Source organism: Chiloscyllium plagiosum, unplaced genomic scaffold (genome assembly GCF_037043375.1).
Source record: "Chiloscyllium plagiosum isolate Xiang-an unplaced genomic scaffold, Cpla_swu_hap1 HiC_scaffold_10, whole genome shotgun sequence".
Lineage (NCBI taxonomy): Eukaryota > Metazoa > Chordata > Chondrichthyes > Orectolobiformes > Hemiscylliidae > Chiloscyllium > Chiloscyllium plagiosum.
The window spans coordinates 14,407,219-14,427,588 of NW_028270148.1; the positions used below are offsets into that span (position 1 = coordinate 14,407,219).

General features: G+C 41.8%; 1 protein-coding gene across 4 annotated transcripts in view; it reads left to right on the top strand.

The window, feature by feature from the left end:
* LOC122552613 (kinesin-like protein KIF13B) overlaps positions 1 to 20,370 on the top strand; it is a 174,998-nt gene that overhangs the window by 141,940 nt on the left and 12,688 nt on the right. For 3 of the 4 annotated variants that reach the window (XM_043695364.2, XM_043695366.2, XM_087991135.1), the window contains 7 exons: positions 2,864 to 3,040; positions 4,049 to 4,141; positions 6,909 to 7,061; positions 12,171 to 12,248; positions 14,209 to 14,262; positions 15,987 to 16,095; positions 19,570 to 19,706. In XM_043695364.2, the coding sequence (XP_043551299.2) occupies positions 2,864 to 3,040; positions 4,049 to 4,141; positions 6,909 to 7,061; positions 12,171 to 12,248; positions 14,209 to 14,262; positions 15,987 to 16,095; positions 19,570 to 19,706 (801 nt within the window). The remainder of the gene's footprint in view (positions 1 to 2,863; positions 3,041 to 4,048; positions 4,142 to 6,908; positions 7,062 to 12,170; positions 12,249 to 14,208; positions 14,263 to 15,986; positions 16,096 to 19,569; positions 19,707 to 20,370) is intronic. The other variant, XM_043695365.2, reaches the window with a different exon arrangement.

Consider the following 20,370-nt stretch of genomic DNA (forward strand, 5'->3'; position numbering starts at 1 on the left):
CATTGTGATGGATTCTGAACTGAAAAGGAGAAAGTGAGGTCTGCAGATGCTGGAGATCAGAGCTGAAAATGTGTTGCTGGAAAAGCGCAGCAGGTCAGGCAGCATCCAGGGAACAGGAGAATCGGCGTTTCGGGCATAAGCCCTTCTTCAGGAATGAGGAAAGTTTGTCCAGCAGGCTAAGATAAAAGGTAGGGAGGAGGGACTTGGGGGAGGGGCGTCGGAAATGTGATAGGTGGAAAGAGGTCAAGGTGAGGGTGATAGGTCAGACTGGAGTGGGGGCGGAGAGGTCGGGAAGAAGATTGCAGGTTAGGAAGGAGGTGCTGAATTCGATGGATTAGACTGAGACAAGGTGGGGAGAGGGGAAATGAGGAAACTGGTGAAATCCGAGTTCATCCCTTGTGGTTGGAGGGTTCCTAGGCGGAAGATGAGGCGCTCTTCCTCCAACCGTCGTTTTGTTGTGGTTTGGCGATGGAGGAGTCCAAAGACCTGCATTTCCTTGGTGGAGTGGGAGGGGGAATTGAAATGTTGAGCCACAGGATGGTTGGGTTGGTTGGTCCGGGTGTCCCAGAGGTGTTCTCTGAAACGCTCCGCAAGTAGCCGGCCTGTCTCCCCAATATAGAGGAGGCCACATCGGGTGCAGAGGATGCAATAGATGATGTGTGTGGAGGTGCAGGTGAATCTGTGGCGGATATGGAAGTTTCCTTTGGGGCCTTGGAGGGAGGTGAGGGGGGAGGTTTGGGCGCAAGTCTTGCACCTCCTGCGGTTGCAGGGGAAGGTGCCGGGAGTGGAGGTTGGGTTGGTGGGGGGTGTGGACCTGACGAGGGAGTCACGGAGGGAGTGGTCTTTACGGAATGCTGATAGGGGAGGGGAGGGAAATATATCCTTGGTGGTGGGGTCCGTTTGGAGGTGGCGGAAATGACGGCGGATGATGCGCTGAACATGGAGATTGGTGGGGTGGTAGGTGAGGACCAGTGGGGTTCTGTCCTGGTGGCGGTTGGAGGGGCGGGGCTCAAGGGCGGAGGAGCGGGAAGTGGAAGAGATGCGGTGGAGGGCATCGTCGACCACGTCGGGGGGGAAATTGCGGTCCTTGAAGAAGGAGGCCATCTGGGTTGTACGGTTTTGGAACTGGTCCTCCTGGGAGCAGATGCGGCGGAGACGAAGGAATTGGGAGAAAGGGATGGCATTTTTACAGGGGGCAGGATGGGAGGAGGTGTAGTCCAGGTAGCTGTGGGAGTCGGTCGGTTTGTAGTAGATGTCCGTGTTGATTCGGTCGCCTGAGCTAGAAATAGAAAGGTCGAGGAAGGGGAGGGAGGAATCTGAGACTGTCCAGGTGAATTTGAGGTCGGGGTGGAAGGTGTTGGTGAAGTGGATGAACTGTTCAACCTCCTCGTGGGAGCACGAGGCTGCGCTGATACAGTCATCGATGTAGCGGAGGAAAAGGTGGGGCGTGGGGCCAGTGTAGTTGCGGAAGATAGATTGTTCCACATATCCTACGAAGAGGCAGGCATAGCTAGGGCCCATGCGGGTGCCCATGGCTACTCCTTTCGTTTGGAGGAAGTGGGAGGATTGGAAAGAGAAGTTGTTCAGGGTGAGGACCAGTTCAGTCAGTCGAAGGGACTGGTCGGTACGGCAGGAAAGAAAGAAGCGGAGGGCTTTGAGTCCTTCGTGACCACTCCCTCCGTGACTCCCTCGTCAGGTCCACACCCCCCCACCAACCCAACCTCCACTCCCGGCACCTTCCCCTGCAACCGCAGGAGGTGCAAGACTTGCGCCCGCACCTCCCCCCTCACCTCCCTCCAAGGCCCCAAAGGAAACTTCCATATCCGCCACAGATTCACCTGCACCTCCACACACATCATCTATTGCATCCTCTGCACCCGATGTGGCCTCCTCTATATTGGGGAGACAGGCCGGCTACTTGCGGAGCGTTTCAGAGAACACCTCTGGGACACCTGGACCAACCAACCCAACCACCCTATGGCTCAACATTTCAATTCCCCCTCCCACTCCACCAAGGATATGCAGGTCTTTGGACTCCTCCATCGCCAAACCACAACAAAACGACGGTTGGAGGAAGAGCGCCTCATCTTCCGCCTAGGAACCCTCCAACCACAAGGGATGAACTTGGATTTCACCAGTTTCCTCATTTCCCCTCCCCCCACCTTGTCTCAGTCTAATCCATCGAATTCAGCACCTCCTTCCTAACCTGCAATCTTCTTCCTGACCTCTCCGCCCCCACCCCAGTCTGACCTATCACCCTCACCTTGACCTCTTTCCACCTAACACATTTCCGACGCCCCTCCCCCAAGTCCCTCCTCCCTACCTTTTATCTTAGCCTGCTGGACAAACTTTCCTCATTCCTGAAGAAGGGCTTATGCCCGAAACGTCGATTCTCCTGTTCCCTGGATGCTGCCTGACCTGCTGCGCTTTTCGAGCAACACATTTTCAGCTCTGAACTGAAAAGGTCAAGTCAGCCACTTAGTTGTACCAGCATCGTATAACTTGTATTTGAATCACGGACCTACCTTCATAACAGCATTGAGGGAATACTCAAACCAGTATAGCCTGCTGCAGCAATAAAGAACTACCACCTAAAGGGCAGTCAGGATGTGCAGCAGAAGCTGGTGTTGACAGTAACAGGCACATCCCATGAAAAAGTTGAAAAAAATAGCTCGCCCTCAATGTGTGACCGAACAATAACATATTATGCTGAGTACCACTGTCCATCCTTTCCTCGTATCTATTAACATTTCATAACATCTACTGATCCATATTTAAATTTGTTTCATTAGTAGTTTGATGTAAGATGATTTTTGGAATTTATCCACACTAAGTGCCACACAACAATTTACTTTTCTCGTAGGTGAAAGCAGAGGCTTCCTGGGATTCCAACATTCATAACTGTCCATCCTTGAGCAAAGGCACTCCAGCTGATGAGCGTGTTTTCCTCATTGTAAAGACTGTGGTGCAGCTCAGCCACCCTGCTGAGATGCAGCTCGTGTTACGCAAGCGCATCTGTGTGAACGTTTACAGCCGGCAGGTACAGTCTGAAGAGAATCCTCTGGCAATTCTGATAAAATTGAGGTCCTAAGTAAAATTAATAAAGAAAATTGGGGTGACTCAATGAAGTGAATTCAAATGGCAAGTTGATTATTTGGGATTAAAGACTGAAGACTCATCTTATTCTGTTCACAAGTGTTAGTTATGCCATCTGGACTCCAAAGGTCCTGCTCTGGTGATGGTACAGTTTTAGCCAATACAACTTTGGAATTGTTACACTGGTTTCAGTGCATCTGAGACAGGGAAAGGTGAAGTCAGCTGGTTTCACTCCTGATTGCTAGCTTTTGGCCCTGCTGGAAATCATGCTGACATTTGCATTGGTTTGAAGATAGTTTTGGACATCCCTGATCCTTGAGATGGAATAGCTTATCAGCACTTATTTGAGCATTTATATGAAGAATTATTATCTGCTGGAGGGCAACTGGAATCTGCACCACAGTATGAATTACCAGTAAGAGTATTAGGAATTTGGAGGGGGTTAGAGTTTAAGAAAGGACAATTAAACGTATTCCAGAGAAGAGTTGACTGTCATTAACGCTGGCTAGAAAAATGGCAGGAGCTTTACCAGTGTTCCCTGCTGGAGGATTGTGTAGTTTGAAATGGTAAAAAAATTCCCATGTTCTGACCACTACCTATCTATGCTATCTCTTTGGATTTCGACACCTGCGTTGTTTGTAGAAGATGATTGTGTGAGCTTCCTATCAGTCAACTGACAACTCCCAGCACTCTGGCTGGGGCTTTCAGCTAGAGCTTTTACATGCACTGGACACATGGTGAAGCCAAAGTGGTGAAAGAACTGCTTGATTAAGATGCCGATTTAAGTTGTGCTGCTATATGAATGTTTCAAGTTGGTATAAAAAACGCAGAATACAAGAGAGTACTGGAAATTCAGATGCTGATTGATACTTGGGTTAGTCCCTGATCTGGGTGGACTCTCATGAAGTTTATTAATGTCTTCATTTTAAATTATAATAAAATGTAATTTCAGGGTTTCGCACAAAATTTCCTGAGACGAATGTCCCACAAAAGTACATTTAATGCATGTGGAGTGACCTTTGAGATCGTCTCCAATATTCCGGAGGTATGTAAGCAATAATTATCATGGCTTGATAGTGGTTTGTGAGCTTTTTAAAGAGATGTATCGCATTATTAGTGATGTTTGTGGGGTTATTGACAGGTTTTCAGACAAATGATGTTCTGTGTCCTGCGAGCACTGTAAATTATAAAAAAGGAAGTTCCAGGGAAGACAGATTAACTTAAAAAGTCTAACTAATGAGGCCTGCAGGTTTTGTAACTAAAACACTACTTGCATGTAAAATGCACAATAATCAAAGATTATTTTCGAGCAAAGTGGAAATCACTCTGGGGAACTTGAGGTTTGACGTAGCAGGTGACAAGAAACTGTATCCACTGACAGGATGGTCATTAACCAATTGGAAAATGATAAAAGATAATTGGCAAACAAGCCAAGGGGTCAACAACAACAACTTTCATTAAAGTTAATTATGACCTGGAAAGGATGCTGGAAGCAAATTCAGAATCAACTTCAAAAGGGAGTTCCTATTGTTTAAAAATTGAAAAACAAATTGCAGGGTTCTGAGCCAAGAGCAGGAGGCCACTTTCCGAGAGAGAGCGAGAACTGGTAGTGTGAGCTAAAATCCTCTTCCTGAGTTGTTAGCTTTATGCTAAAAAGTTAAATTTTTAACGTGGCATCTGCATCACATAATTTATGTGGTCATTCTTATGCTTCAAGCATAATTTCAGGAAGACTATGAGACAGGAAGTGGAGGTGAAGTGGTTAAAATAAAGGGAAATTTTAATGTGTTGTTTAATCAACTTAAGATTATTTGAGTTAAATTTATAAAATGAATATTTATTGTTACCGGGTTCACTAACCATACTTCGGCTGATATAATTAACTTTCTGGCCCAATTTGCTATAATAGTAGCATGGTGCATCTTTATGGGCAGAGGAAATGTGTAGTTTATTTTAAAACAAACTGTTTATTTTTGGATGTGAGCTTCGCTGACAATATCAGTCTTTACGCTCCATTGCTTATTAGTGTAGGTGGCACTGAGCTGCCTACAACTGAGCAGTTTGCTTCGCCTCTTCAGAGAGCTTTTAAGGATCAACCACAGTATGTCTGGAGTCACGTAGGACAAGTATAGTGGGGCAAAGTCAATGGATTTCCTCCCCTGAAGGAAATGAGTGGGCCAGGTGGATTTTAACAACTGTCCTGTAGCTTCATAAGGCTAGCTGTTTTGTTCCAGAATTAATTAATTCATTTTAAACTGCCCCCATCTGCCATTGTGGGATTTGAACTCGTGAGTCATAGTTTTATAGCATGGAAACAGACACTTCACTCCAACCAATCCATGCTGAACATAATCCCAAACTGAAGTAGTCCCACCTGCCTGCTCCTGGTCCATATTCCTCCAAACCTTTCCCATTGATGTAGTTATCCAAATGTCTTTTAAACATTGTAATTGTGTCCACATAACTTAACTGCTGTGCTACTTGTAACAACACTGGAGCTGACTTCTGGAAGAAGAGATCCTAATTGGAAAGTATATGCACATACCTTGACAATCTATTCGAGATCATTCATTCACCAGCAGAGAATTTTGATGCTTATCACTATCCTATGGAGACTGGTAGAATTTCAGCAGCTATATCAATTATTTGTCATAGATTAATGATTGGTGCCAGTCTGTATTTTTAACAGCAAGATCTTTAATTTCACAGCATAAACAAAATCCACCTAAGCTTCTGCTTTATTCTCACCTGATTTCATTTGAAAGTTACTATTGGATTGACATCTACTTCCCAAGTTGTTGTCAACAAACAAAGTAAAATATTCTCATCGTCTACCCTTTAACCTCACTGTTAATGCATTGTCTGAGCTGAGATGTCACCTTTTTAATTATAAAACCTTAAGTTATCACAGGAACGTGACTTGAAAGAAGTTCTGGGATTTACATATTAATGAATCAAACCTGCAACCCCGTTCTAAAAGATGAAAAACTTAACAGCAAACTAAGTTTGTTCAATACATCGCATCAGTTGTGTGACATTTTGATCTTTTACTATAAATTCTGTGTCCTATGATCGTATCCGACTAGCTATCTGACGAAGGAGCAGCGTCCTGAAAGCTTGTACTTCCAAATAAACCTGTTGGACTATAACCTGTGATTGTTAACTTTGTCCACCCCAGTCCAACACTGGCACCTCCACGTAATAGTTTGTTTATCAATTATCTCAAATCTTTGTCTTCTGGTTCACAATCCTCCTGCTAGACCAGTTTACATCTATTTGTTCCATCAAGTCTTTCCTAATGTTGAACACCTCTGCTGAATCTAGATCTACATCTTTAAGAGCTTGTCCATGCAGCTGAAGGCCCTTGGCCCTGCTACAATTCTAGTAAATGTTCACTTCAATGCCTTGATGTTTTTCCTGAAGTGTAATACTCAGAGTTGATCATATTACTCTGAGGCTTAACTTACAATTTTAAAATAAAATATTTTGTACGACTTCCTTTTGTGCTCCATTTAATTCTTGCTTGTGAAGCTAAACTTGTTACTGATTCTACCCTTCCTTTTAACCAAATCCTTCGTCATAAGGGATCAGTTAGACTGAATCTTCATGCCTAAGTGATCAGTAATGAAGATGCAGTCTGATTAAAGCAGTGGATACTTTCTCAGCCTGCCAGCTTCCACAATTAACTGACAATTACATAATCAACTGATGTATTACAACAAAAACTGACTGCCTAATTTTTTTGCATGGTGTGCCTTCAGATACAGGATATATTGTATGAATGATCTGGCATTCTCCTTTCTGTTTCCCAGGATGCTCAAGCATCTGAAGACCGTGAAACACTGGCACGAATGGCAGCAGAGTTAGAAACTGCAGAGTCTGCCGAGAAGGAAGCATACATTGAGAAATATCTTCGTAGTGTATTGGCAGTGGAAAATATCCTCACTCTAGATCGTCTGCGTCAGGTGAGTTTTATTGAGTTGGAGGAAACTGATCAGGCTGATGATTTCCCATTTTCAATTTCTGATTTAAGACTTATGGGCGCATTATAGTTTAGTATGCATGTTCTATACATAGGTGAAGACATTTCAAGGTTACAAAAGGATGTCAACATTTTGAGCCAAATTTAAAACTGAGTTATTTTATAGATGTTAGTTTAGCTTGCATTGTGCATGTAGGTCAAAAATAAATGTTCTATAGGAGTAGCTGATCACTTTAATTGCACTGAAATTTTGCTCTTCATAGTGTTGATTCCTGACATATAATTGAATTTTGTAGGTGATCCATAGTAAGTTTCAGCACACTGCTACACTTCACCCCACCTCTTCAGCACTTCCAAATACATCTTGCCTGTGGCACCTCTGTTCAATGAGATAAACGGGAGATGTTGATCTTCCAGGTCTGGTCAACACCCTCTTCTGTGCTTCGAGCAGTCACAGGTGCTAGATTTGGGCTGACCCAGAGGAGAAGTAATAGCTAATCATTCCAGCCATCTGCCAATGTCACCAGAGATCCCGTCTGTTAATTTGTGAAATCCCAGTTAATCAGCGTGTATTGTCAGTTCAGTTTATTTTTAGTTCAGTTATGATGCTGAGTTAGGAGTGTAGGAAACAGATGTGTGAATTTCTTCAGTCAGCGCAAGACTGGAGTATGACCCAACCATCAGTGGTTTGGACCAGACCAAACCCCTTGAAATACATTAAGAACATAGTCTTGACCCTAACTTTTTTCTTATTTTAAAGATAAATGTAAGGTGTGGCAATCCAGATGCATTTTGGTCAAACTTAAATACACTTTGTTTTGTCTGTAGTCTAAAAATAAAAATATAAGAATTGACTTAACTGTAATTCTATCGAATTGCTTAACAAAATAACGTGTATTAACTACTACTAATTAACTGTTCCACTCAAGTAGCATCCACTCAGCAAACACATCCTTGGCAAAGGTAAATTGAGTAAAGTAGATAGTCTCACATGCAATTCTAGCAGCAGGAGGAGAACCCCAGCTTTTAGCTGTAACAGAGAAGAGTAAGAGCTTCCTTAATAATCCTGGTTCTGTGGAAACTTGACCTGAGCCATTCAGACTGTTTCTGTTCCAACTCTTTTTTTTTTTGAAAGCCGAAGGCCTCACAAGCTGCTTTGAGTAGACTATTGACCACATCTGTCTTAACCTTTTTTTTTAAAAAAAGGACAAAATACACCCCTTAAAGCCATAGTGTCATCACAATAGTGAATTGGTTTTTGAGAAATGGTACATGCTACTCATTTGCAGTTGTACAGACATTTAACAAAAATGAAATCTGAAATGTATTCTTTGTCCTGTAGGTTGTTGCTGTACTGAACTTTTATGCTGCTGCTTGCTGTCACTGTCTGGGCAAATTGTTGCATTTTTTTAATGAAGTCAATCAGCAATCTCTGGTGTTTTACGTAAATATTTTCAACTGTTAGATCTTCACCAATTTGCCCTCAGCTACTGTTTCTCTCAATACATGAACTCTTTTATGATGGCACTGTGTAAATCATTCACATGTTCATTCGTGTCTGTTAACTTTGTCCTTGTGTATTAGCTTGTCCATTTCCATGATGCTGTAAAGATGGGATATTTTTATCCTGGCATAGTGTAAGCAGTTGCAAAAGCAAAAAGAACAATTTAGAACTAAAGTTGTTGAAAGCACAGCACAAAAGTCTAAGTCTTCACTGGGTCTGGTGTATTTAAATTAATTTCATCAGAAGAAATATCTGGGCCAAGATATTCCTATTTGTCTGGCACTGGGAGCCTGGTGCTGTTTTCACTGGGTGATTAATCCAGAGTTGAAACTTTATTGCTGGAACAGCACAGCAGGTCAGGCAGCATCCAGGGAACAGGAGATTCGACATTTCGGGCACAGGCCCTTCTTCAGGAATGAGCAGAGAGTGTTCAGCAGGAGAAGATAAAAGGTAGGGAGGAGGGACTTGGAGGAGGGGCGTTGGAAATGTGATAGGTGGAAAGAGGTCAAGGTGAGGGTGATAGGTCGGAATAGGATGGAGGCGGAGAGGTCAAGAAGAAGACTGCAGGTCAGGAAGGCGGTGCCGGGCTGGAGGGATTAGGCTGAGACAAGGTGGGGGGAGGGGGGATGAAGAAACTGGTGAAGTCCAAGTTCATCCCCTGTGGTTGGAGGGTTCCCAGTCGGAAGATAAGACGCTCCTCCTCCGACCGTCACGTTGTTGTGGCTTGGCGGTGGATGAGTCCAATGACCTGCATATCCTCGGTGGAGTGGGAGGGGGAGTTGAAATGCTGTGCTACAGGGTGGTTGGGTTGGTTCGTCCGGGTGGCCCAGAGGTGCTCTCTGAATCGCTCCGCAAGTAGGCGGCCTGTCTCCCCAATATAGAGGAGGCCACACTGGCTGCTCATCTAATCGCATTTGCCAGCACTTGGCCCATATCCCTCTAAACCCTTCCTATTCATATACCCATCCAGATGCCTTTTAAATAATGCAATTGTACCAGCCTCCACCACTTCCTCTGGCAGCTAATTCCATACACACACCACCCTGTGTGAAAACGTTTCCCTTTAAGTCCCTTTTATGTCTTTCCCTCTCACCCTAAATCTATACCCTTTAGTTCTCGACTCCACCACCCCAAGGAACAGACTTTGTCAATTTATTTTATCCATGCCCCTCACTCTCTGCTCATTCCTGAAGAAGGACCTGTGCCCGAAACGTTGAATCTCCTGTTCCCTGGATGCTGCCTGACCTGCTGTGCTGTTCCAGCAATAAAGTTTCAACTTTGATCTCCAGCATCTGCAGACCTCACTTTCTCCTCGAAGATTAATCCAGAGACCCAGTAAATCTTCTGGGGAACAAGGTTCAATTCCTGCTATGGCAGATGGTGGAATTTGAATTCAATAAGTGTGGAATTAAGAGTATAATGACAATCATGAAATTAAGATTTACAAGGATGTTGCCAGGGTTGAAGGAATTGAGCTACAGGGAGAGGCTACTTTCCCTGGAGCGTTGAAAGCTGAGGGTGACCTCATAGAGATTTATAAAATCATGAGGGGCATGGATAAAATAAATTGACAAAGTCTGTTCCTTGGGGTGGTGGAGTCGAGAACTAAAGGGTATAGATTTAGGGTGAGAGGGAAAGACATAAAAGGGACTTAAAGGGAAACGTTTTCACACAGGGTGGTGTGTGTATGGAATTAGCTGCCAGAGGAAGTGGTGGAGGCTGGTACAATTGCATTATTTAAAAGGCATCTGGATGGGTATATGAATAGGAAGGGTTTAGAGGGATATGGGCCAAGTGCTGGCAAATGCGATTAGATTAGGTTAGGATATCTGGTCAGCATGGACGAGTTGGACCGAAGGGTCTGTTGCCATGCTGGACATCTCTTTGACTCTATAGCCAATTGTTGGAAGAACCCACCTGGTTCACTAATGTATTTTAGGGAAGGAAGCTGCCCTCCTTACCTGGTATGGTCTACATGTGACTCCTGACCCATAGCAGAATGGTTGTCTACCCTCTGGGCAATTAGGGATTAGCAATAAATACTGGTCTAATCAGTGACACCCAAGTACCATAAATGTTTTTTTTTAAATGGCAATTGAAACCTTTGGTAAATTGAGCCCTTTTTTAAAGTTTATATGTGGGTTGCGAGCATCACCTGCTGGAGCAGCATTTATTGCCCATCCCTAAATGCCCCTTGAACTGAGGGACTTTCTAAGGCCATTTCAAAAGGTGGCTAAGAGTCACAAGTGTTGTAGGTTTGGAGTCGCATATAGATCATGCCAGGTAAAGACAGCAGATTTCCTTCCCCAAAAAACATTAGTGAACCGTAAGGGTTTTTATAAAGTCAACAGTGGTTACATAGTTGCTGATAGGTTAGTTTGTATTTCCAGATTGTCATTGAGTCAAATTTAACCATCTATCATGGTGTGATTTGAATCCATGACCCCAAATCGTTACTCTGGGTTTCTGGATTACTAGTCCGATGACAGAGTGCCACAGCATCAGGTGGCGTAATGTCCAAGATATAGATTTTAAAGTTAGGAACTGCACTAGACTTTCAACAGTAATAATATACATTGCAGAACAAAGTTGTTTCAGTGAGCTGCTTGAATAGAGTAAGCTTTGGGTGAGGAAATAGAATTGGGGGAGTTAAAGTTTTTAGATTGAGTGGTAGACCTAGGGAAAGTTGCATTATGGGCTGAAGCAGTTGATAAATTAAGAAGATTGGAAGACCAAATCCATTGAAGATCAGCAACGATTGATTCAAAGGAGAGAGGCAAGGGTATTAAACAATGTGAAAGAAAAATAGATAAGTTAAGATACTGAGCAGGAGAAAGTGAGGACTGCACATGCTGGAGATCAGAGTTGAGAGTGTGGTGCTGGAAAAGCGCAGCAGGTCAGGCAGCATCCCACTCCTCTGATGCTGCCTGACCTGGTGTACTTTTCCAGCACCACACTCTCGACTCAGATACCAATCAGTGTGACCTGATTGAAAAGTAGAACAGCCTGGAGGGACTGTCTGACCTCTAATTTATTTGTGATGCTCAGCGTTCTCTGAATGGAGCAGCTTTGTGTGAGCAGCTTTGGCTGCATATGGTGCTGTTCCCCTTAACCCTGAATACTCCCCATCAAAAAGCATACATGGGTAATGGACTTGAGAAACTGATCAGGATTCATGGAATTGTACTCCAGTAGGACATTGCAATGGGGGGAGAAGAGGAATTGGCAAAACATCTATAGCAGTTGGAAACAAAAACAAAGTGCTGGAGAAACTTAATAGATTCTGCAGCATCAGTAGAGAGAAACAGTTACTGTTTTCTGAGCAAGAGTCATTGTACTCAAAGTTAATTCTGTTTCTTACCCCACCAATGCTGGCAGACCTGCTGAGTTTCTCCAACATTTTGTTCTTATTTCAGATCTCCAGTATTTTACTTTTGTTAACTATTCAAAGGCTGGCTGCTTGCTTTCTTCCAAAGTAATGAACTGTTCCGTTGTGCATTGCTGAACTGCAAATTTCTCTTTCTGTTGTTTTGTCCTTGTCCTGATTCTGTGTTGTGTTGTTTCTTTTCTGCTGTGTTTTGTGAACAGGAAGTTGCAGTTAAAGAACAATTAAATACAAAGCGTAAACTGACCAGAAGGTGCATCAGCTCTCCAAACGTCAACCGGGTATGACTTCAGCAGCTGTTTTCCCTCTGCCTTTGTGCATGATGAGAATCGGAATGTGCTTTAAATCATGCAACGAACATACGAATAAAGGAGCAAGAGTAGGCCACTCACACCTCTCAGCCTGTTCTACTATTCAATAAAATCATAGCTGAATTGATTTTAACCTCAACTCTGCATTTCTGCATGCCCCGATAATCTTTTGTCATCTCAGTCATCAAGCATCTACCTCTGACTAAAAAAATAAAGATTTTGGATGTGGTGCCTTTTGAAGTAGGGAATTCCAAAGACTTCCAACCCTTGGAATTTGTTTTCCTCATCTGTATTAAGTGGATGACCACTTATTTTTAAGCTGTGCCCCCTAGTTATTAACTTCACTTGAAATCTTTAAACATTAGGAGAAGGAAACATCTGATTGTCAAGGGTAGGTTGACTGGAAACAGCTACTTGGTTAAAAGGTAGGATTGCATTACAGAATTTTAGTTGTGAGTTGAGGGTCTTTGATGAAAAATGTTGATGACGTATTAAGGGATTAACACTTGCATTAAGTAAATGGAGGTTTGAAGGTAACTTTCTTAGTCCTTTCATGGGCTGTGAGCATTGCTGACCAAGACTACATTTGTTCCTGAAGCTTGCTGTATAAGAGGTGTACCTACACCCACAGTGCTGTTAGGGAGAGAGTGCCAATATTTTAATGAAGTGACAATAAAGGAAGGGCAATATAGTTCCAAGTCAGGGTGGTGTGTGATGTGGAGGGGAACCTGCAGGTGGTGATGCTCTCATCTGTCTTCTGACATTGTGCATCTTTGGTGGTGAAGGGTGCAGTTTTGGAAAGTAGTGATGAAGGGTTTTTGCAGCAGTAAATCTTGCAATGTTGTGCACTGTTGCCAATCAAGGGAGTTGCTTTGTCCTGGATGGCTTTGAGCTTCTTCAGTAGTGTTAAAACAGCATTCTTTGGATGAATGCAGAGTATTCCATCACAATAATGATCTTTGCTTTGTAAATGATGGGTAGACTTTGGGAAGTCGGGAGGTGAGTTACTTGCCATAGAGTTCTGAGCCTTTGACCTGCTTTTATCGCCCAGTATTTCTATGGCTAGTCCAATTTAATTTCTTGTTATTGGTAACCCTCAGGATGTTGATTGGGAATTTAGTGATGATGATGGTGTCATTGAGTGTTAATGTTAAATTTCTTTTTGCATGAGATAGCCATTACCTGGCTCTTCTATGGCAAAACATGTTATTACCAAGGGAATTCAGGGAGAGGCCAGGCGAAGTTATTTTCTTATATGCTTGTAGAATGTAGAATTCACTGCTAAAAACTGATGGAAGTTGAATTCTAATCATTTCCAAGGTAAGTGAATAAATGTTTAATTTAGAAATAATAAGCTGAAAGGGAAAGGGCAGAGTACTCCGACTTTAGTTAAGAGTGGTGTTCTCACCACACCTTAGTGAAGTTGACATGAAGTGTTATCACAAAATAATGAACTGGGAGGAGTTACGGGGAATGGAAAAGTTCTTGTTGAATGATGATAAAACAGTTATTATGCATTGAGATGTCCTGGCTGCCTTATTGAAAAACTAATAATTGTTATCTGCCGGAAATATATTGTGTGCTAATTATATTTGTGAATATGAACTCCATAAGAGAACTCCATTACCCTAGCTAAGGCTGATGTGTCAAGAATTTATGTAAGGATTATTTTTTGTTGATTTGAGTCACTTATAAAATACTTTGTTGATTCCTTTATGAAATCATGTCCCTACTCACCTTTTTGCTATTTTAATAAACCCTTTGTTATAAATGCTGCATAATCCCCTTGATTGTTCTCACCACCACATCCAAATTTGGATGTGCTAGAGCATGGCTAGTTCTGAGTTTGCATGCTCTGATCTATGGTAGCATCTGTAATAGTTTTACTTCACTCAAGTAATGCCTGTTTCTTTTGCATTTTTTAAAAAAGTTATCTGGAAGCCGTCATGATCTCAATGCAAGATCCAGCCTTGAACGCAACAAGGTAATTACATTCCTGGCATGAATATATGGCAACTTAACAGTATTAAAGAGAAATAACTTCCCTGAATAACTAACTCTGTTGATTGCTAGTTGATTCCTGTGTCACTGCTGTTTGGTGACTTGACCATTCAAGTGACACGATTCTGGTTAAATTTACCGCAGCACATGCTAACCAACCTTTAAGCACCTGGTGATGCAAGATTTTAGGGGCACGCAATTGATATCACCAGGTTTTTGGTATAAACCCCTTTGTGTTTTTGTCTTTGAAGAACAAATTGGCTAGACTGATTAATGTTATTATTAGTGCAAGTTGTAAGAGAAGCATCGAACCTAAATAGCCAAATCGCCAATTGTGTAGTATTAGTGATATCCCCACAGGTGTTAGCCCCTACTGAAGTTCATCTGTGTTATTGCACTGGTAATCATAGTGGGTGGCATGGTGCCTCAGTGGTTAGCACTGCTGCCTCACAGCACTGGGGACCCAGGTTCGATTCCACCCTTAGGCGACTGTCTGCATGAAGTTGGCACACTCTGCTTGGGGTGTGCATGGCTTTCCTCTGGGTGCTCCAGTTTCCTCCCAAGATGTGCAGGTTAGGTTAATTGTACGTGCTAAATTGTCCACAGTATCACAATGATATGTAGGTCAGATGAATTAGCCATGGAAGCTGGCTGCTGTCTTGAAAAGTGAATTTGATATTTGCTTCTCAGTTTAAATTCCACATTACTTAGTAATTTAGACTGAAGAGAATTAAGACTTAATTATTGAGAAGAACCTTGCCTGGCATTCACCCCCATCTATGTTCATTATATTTGCAGCTCCAGATTTCATGGTCAAGGAATAATACTACATAATTGGGGATTTGGCTGTTTAGCGTGGCAGCGTGGCTCATTGGTTAGCACTGCTGCCTCACAGTGCCAGGGATCTGGGTACAATTCCAGCCTCGGGTGACTCTCTGTGTGGAGTTTGCACATTCTCCCCGTGTCTGCGTGGGTTTCCTCCCACAATCCAAAACGATATACAGATCAGGTGAATTGGCCACGCTAAATTTCCCATATGTGTAGATCAGGGGAAATGATCTAAATTACTAAGTAATTTGAAATTTAAACTGAGAATGCGTCTGGGTGGGTTATTCTTCAGAGGGTCGGTATGGACTTGTTGGGGCAAATGGCCTGTTTCCATAATGTAGGGATTCTGTGATGAATCTTTAAAATGTTGAAAAATTTTCATCTACAAAGGTCCATTCTTTGAACTTAATTGAAATTAATCAAAGACATTATCATAATTTTCATCATGTAGCCAGTTAAAATGTTGCAGTGTTTTACTTGCAATGTTTGGGATATGCAGGGGTGGAGACCCATATTGGCCCTTGCTATCACCTAGAATAGCAGTACTAGGACTTAAGTATATGCTTTTAGTTTAGGGCTGACATGTTAAATGAAGGCAAGCTTGAACCTGTTTCATGTCTCTCTCTCTCCTTTCCACCCAAGCAAACATGAGCAAATGCATGCATAAGTAGGGAGTGGAGTTTTTGAAGTGGCCTTTTGCAACGTGCAGGTGTGAGTCTTGGAACTTTATTCCTTATCTCGTGTGTGGTACTCAGAGACTTAAATGAAGGAAAATATTGATGTAGTTTTAACACCTTTCAGTGCCCACAGTCTCAAGTGCAGCTATCACAAAAACATAACTTGAACTGGATTTCTTTTTTTTCACCTGTTCCTGGGCAGAGTCGATGGGAGAGTCAGCAGGACATTTCGACAGCTGCATTGCAGTCCAACAAGAAGATTCCTCCATACCGATCCCCGGCGTCTAGGCATTCCATGCCACAAGATGCAGGTGAGAAGTGTTACAAAGATATATAAAATAATGAAGGACATAGGGTGGGTAAGAAGAAACCTTTCCCCTTGGTGGAGGGATCACTGACCATGAGGCGTAGACCTAAGGTTAGGGGCAGGTTGTTCAGAGGGAACGTGAGGAAAATGACTTTCAATCAGAGGATACTAAAAATCTGGAACTCATTGCCGGTTAGGACGGTGATATAGAAAACCTCATAACATTTAAGAAGTGTTTAATTGTACACTTGCAGTGCCAAGACATAAAAGTTATTGGCCAAGGGCTGAAAAATAAGATTAAAATAATTAGGTGGGCTTTTGACCAGTTCAGATTCGATGGGCTGATGGGCTTTTTTCTGTGCTGTAAACCTCTATGACATAGAATAGTTTTCTTTTTATATGGAAAGAGTGCAAAAAATTTTGAAAACAAAAGTTTAACTTATAGGGATATTAAAATCACAGTCTTCCAGATGCTAGTGTAACTGTTTTAGTGCTTTCAAAAGGCATACTGTTTTTGTTTTTGGAGCCTGAATTCTTTAAGAAACGGTCATTGCGGTTAGCTTTCAAGTTTCACCTGACCTTTGAGAGAATACATTCCCTCTGAGATATTTAATCTCAATCCTAAAGTTTAATTGTTTGACACAACCTGTAACTTTCAAAAATTACTCCCATTAATTAGGGGTACCTCCTTCAGAACCTAGATCACTTAGTTTATTAATGCACTTTTGATCTTCATGAATTTAAGTAATTGGAAGCAGGAAGTGACATCCTTGATCTATCTGTGGCTGCTTTCAGCATTCTCCAATCTTTCCGGTATTTGTTCTTTTAGAAAGCTTGTGGCTCATTGAGGAGATTTTAAATATCCTGCTGGTGTGATCTTTAACTGAATATTACTTGAGCAAAATGGATTGAAAATTCTGGAAAGACTTTGCGGATAATGAAGCAAGTTCACTTTAGTTTCTGTAATCTGTCTGAATACTTAACTGTAGTGGGGCTTTATGGTATGACATACTTCTAATCTTGTAAAAGAATATTAGCAAAATGTCCAACTGCTGCTTCAGACTTGTAAAATCTTTGCTTCGTATCACATAATTTATATTTGCTAAAAATGCATGGTTCACTTCAAATTGCCACCTTGCACAATATCCAATGTTCTGGAAATTCTGAGCTCTTTTTGTTTGATCAACATTATGCTGTTAGTAGATGACTCACAAAGTAACTTTTGCAGTATGCCTTCTCAGGGTTTGTTAATTTTGTGTCTTAAATGAAACCTTTTTGCGAAGCATTAAGATCACCCAAAAGGCACAAAAGGAAGGAAAGAAGGGTAAAAAAAGTATGACACTCGCTTTCATGTAATGAGAGTAGAAATCAGGCAAATTGGGAACCATGTGTTTTTGAGACCTGCCTGGACTCATAGAACATTACAGCGCAGTACAGGCCCTTCGGCCCTCGATGTTGCGCCGACCTGTCATACCAATCTGAAGCCCATCTAACCTACACTATTCCATGTATGTCAATATGCTTGACCAATGACAACTTAAATGGCTGGGAAAATGTAGGATTCATGAGCTGGGTTTGGAAATATATGACTTGGAGAAAAAGTGCAGTTTGCAGCAAAGGCAAACACAATCCAAAAATCAATTGACTGAAATTTTAGTAGCTGTGATACAAATACGAAGGACAGTAGCATCATCTAATGACTTTCTAACAGGGCCAACTCCTTGTTTTGTTTTTTACCCCCCTTTTCATGTCCTATCTTTGTCTGTCGGGGTTTCCAGTCATTTGCAATGCTGCCTGCTAACAGCTATGAATGGTAATAACTGCTGGCAGATATCCTGTCCAATAGTACAACGCACTCATCTCTTCGCAGCTCTTCCATTAGTAAAATCTAATATTGTGATACAAAGGCTGCATGTTTTTAAAATAACCTGATTGTGTTGAGACAATTTTGTTGTAAAAAATAAAATTGCTGCCAATTTTAGAAAGAATTCCCGTGATGTAATTAATAATTTGTCATTTTTTCTTCCATTTGCACTGCCTGTGCTTATATGATGGATAATGGTAAGAAATTCTAACAACAAGTGCCATTTTTTATTGTCCATCTAGATTTGCTTTCATTCCAGTGTAATGGGAAACATTAGTGCATGATATTATTGGAGTTGTAACACTTGTCTGTATTGTTCTTAATTCCTCTTTCGCACCTCTTTCTCATTGATTCACTCACTTTCTAAGGTGCATTGTTTTACTTAATGAAATGAGATCTACCAAAATAGCAGAAACTCCAGCCAGTTTTAGTGTGTGAATTAGAAGGATCATTTCATTGTGCATATATTCCCCAAAAACATCAAGTTTGCTGTCCTGTTTGGAAGAAAATGGTCAGTTGTGTGACCCAGAGCCTCAAGTTTTCATGTACCAATGTGAATTTGAAAATCAGAACATGGCTTCAAGTCAGAATGGTTCCCAGTAGACATTTCAGGAAGTGTAAATGGGTGCATGTATTCCTTTGCTATGCCATGCTCAATTATGATAATTGGGCAGTATATTAGGGAAACATGGGCTAATGCATGAAGATTGTACTGATAAAATCATAATGCTACTTGTTTTGCAAAGTTATCTTTACTGATGGTACAACTATTCTCCAAAGCTCTGACAAAGTGAGTAACATTGCTGAATTACTTTGAAATCCCTTGAATGAGAACTGAGACACCAGTGTGGTAGTAATGTTAGTAGACTGTATGCTCACATTCTGAGACTGTAGTTTCAAATCCCATTTGGCAACCAGTGGAATTTAAATTCAATTAATTAAAATACATCAGTTAATTTTAAAAGTCTATAAAACTGTAATTGAATGTTAGAAATGGTGACTCTGAAGCTGTGGTTGTAATTAAAACCTATTGTTCTTGTCAGGTTTGGCAAATCTGATTTTATTTTTATTCATTTATTGAAAAGCTTTGGGTATCCTTAGAAATGCCAAGATTTGTTTCCTTTCTGTAATTGTGCTTAAACTGAACTTCTTGATTGCGTATTTAAGAGCTGCTCCCTTGAACAGTCCATGTGGCGTAGGTACACCCAGAGTCCTATCAGCAAAGGAGTTATAGAATTTTGACACAGTGAAGGAATGGTGACATAGTTCAAAGACAAGATAGTGTGGTTTGGAGGGGAACCTGTATTTGCAACCTGTGCCTTATGTGGATTCAAACAAACAGAAATAAAATTTGGGTCTTGTGCCTGTGTTTGTATCAAGGAAGGGGGGAAAAGGTGAGATGTTCTGGGAAAAGTAAGTGATCAGTTTGTGGTTACACCTAATGATGAATACACGTTGGAGCATTGAGCTTGTGGAGAGAACTCCTACATTTTCTCTGTCCTTAGTCATATGGTAAAGAAAAAAAGGGCGGTGCAAAATAGAAAGGTAAAACATATAGTACAATGAAGGAATTCATTTGCAGATTCTGCATCATTATCTACCATCTCTTATCAGACTCATTCTCAGCACTAGCAGCCTCTTACTTGAATCCAGTGAAGGCCTTTGTACCTCAGATGCCCAAACTTCTCAAATCACTTTTCCCTGTACGTGATGAAGAGAAGAGAAGATCTGTCCCTGTACCAAATCAACAGGTGAGGACTTAACTGTTTAATGACCTTTTTTTGAAAACAAACTAAACATATGTGGTTGGGAATGAAGACATAAGAGATGCTGTGAACCCCTTTTTTAGTTTTAAAAATCCAGAGAATTGCAGGTGCTAGAAATTGGAAGCAAAAACAGAAATTGTGGAAAGTTTCAGGTTGGGCAGCATCTGTGGAGAGAGAGCATGTTTTAACATTATCAGGTCCCGTTTGAACTATAGTATCACTACAGTGTGGAAAGAGACCATTTTATCCACTGTCTGTGCATCGACCTACCAAAGAGCATCCCACCCAGACCCAACCCCCACCCCATCCCTATCCTTGTAACCCTGAATTTTGCCATGGATAACCCACCTAGCCTGCTCATATCTGAATATTACAGTGCAATTCTAGCATGGCCAATCCACATAACCTGTGCACCATTGGGCTGTGGGGAAAAAACCGGAGCACCCCTTGTTTTTTGTTTGCTCCTTTTTGTTTAGTCTTTAGTCTTTAGATGTAGGGATATTGTGAAAACTTTAAGTGATGATAGTTCTCAGAAACATGGGCAGGATGAGTTGGTTAATTGACTACAGGTGAAAAAGACCAATGTGGCAAATTGAGAGAGGAGCAAGGAAGATTTCAACAATGTCAAAGATGGTGAGCTTAATTGTCA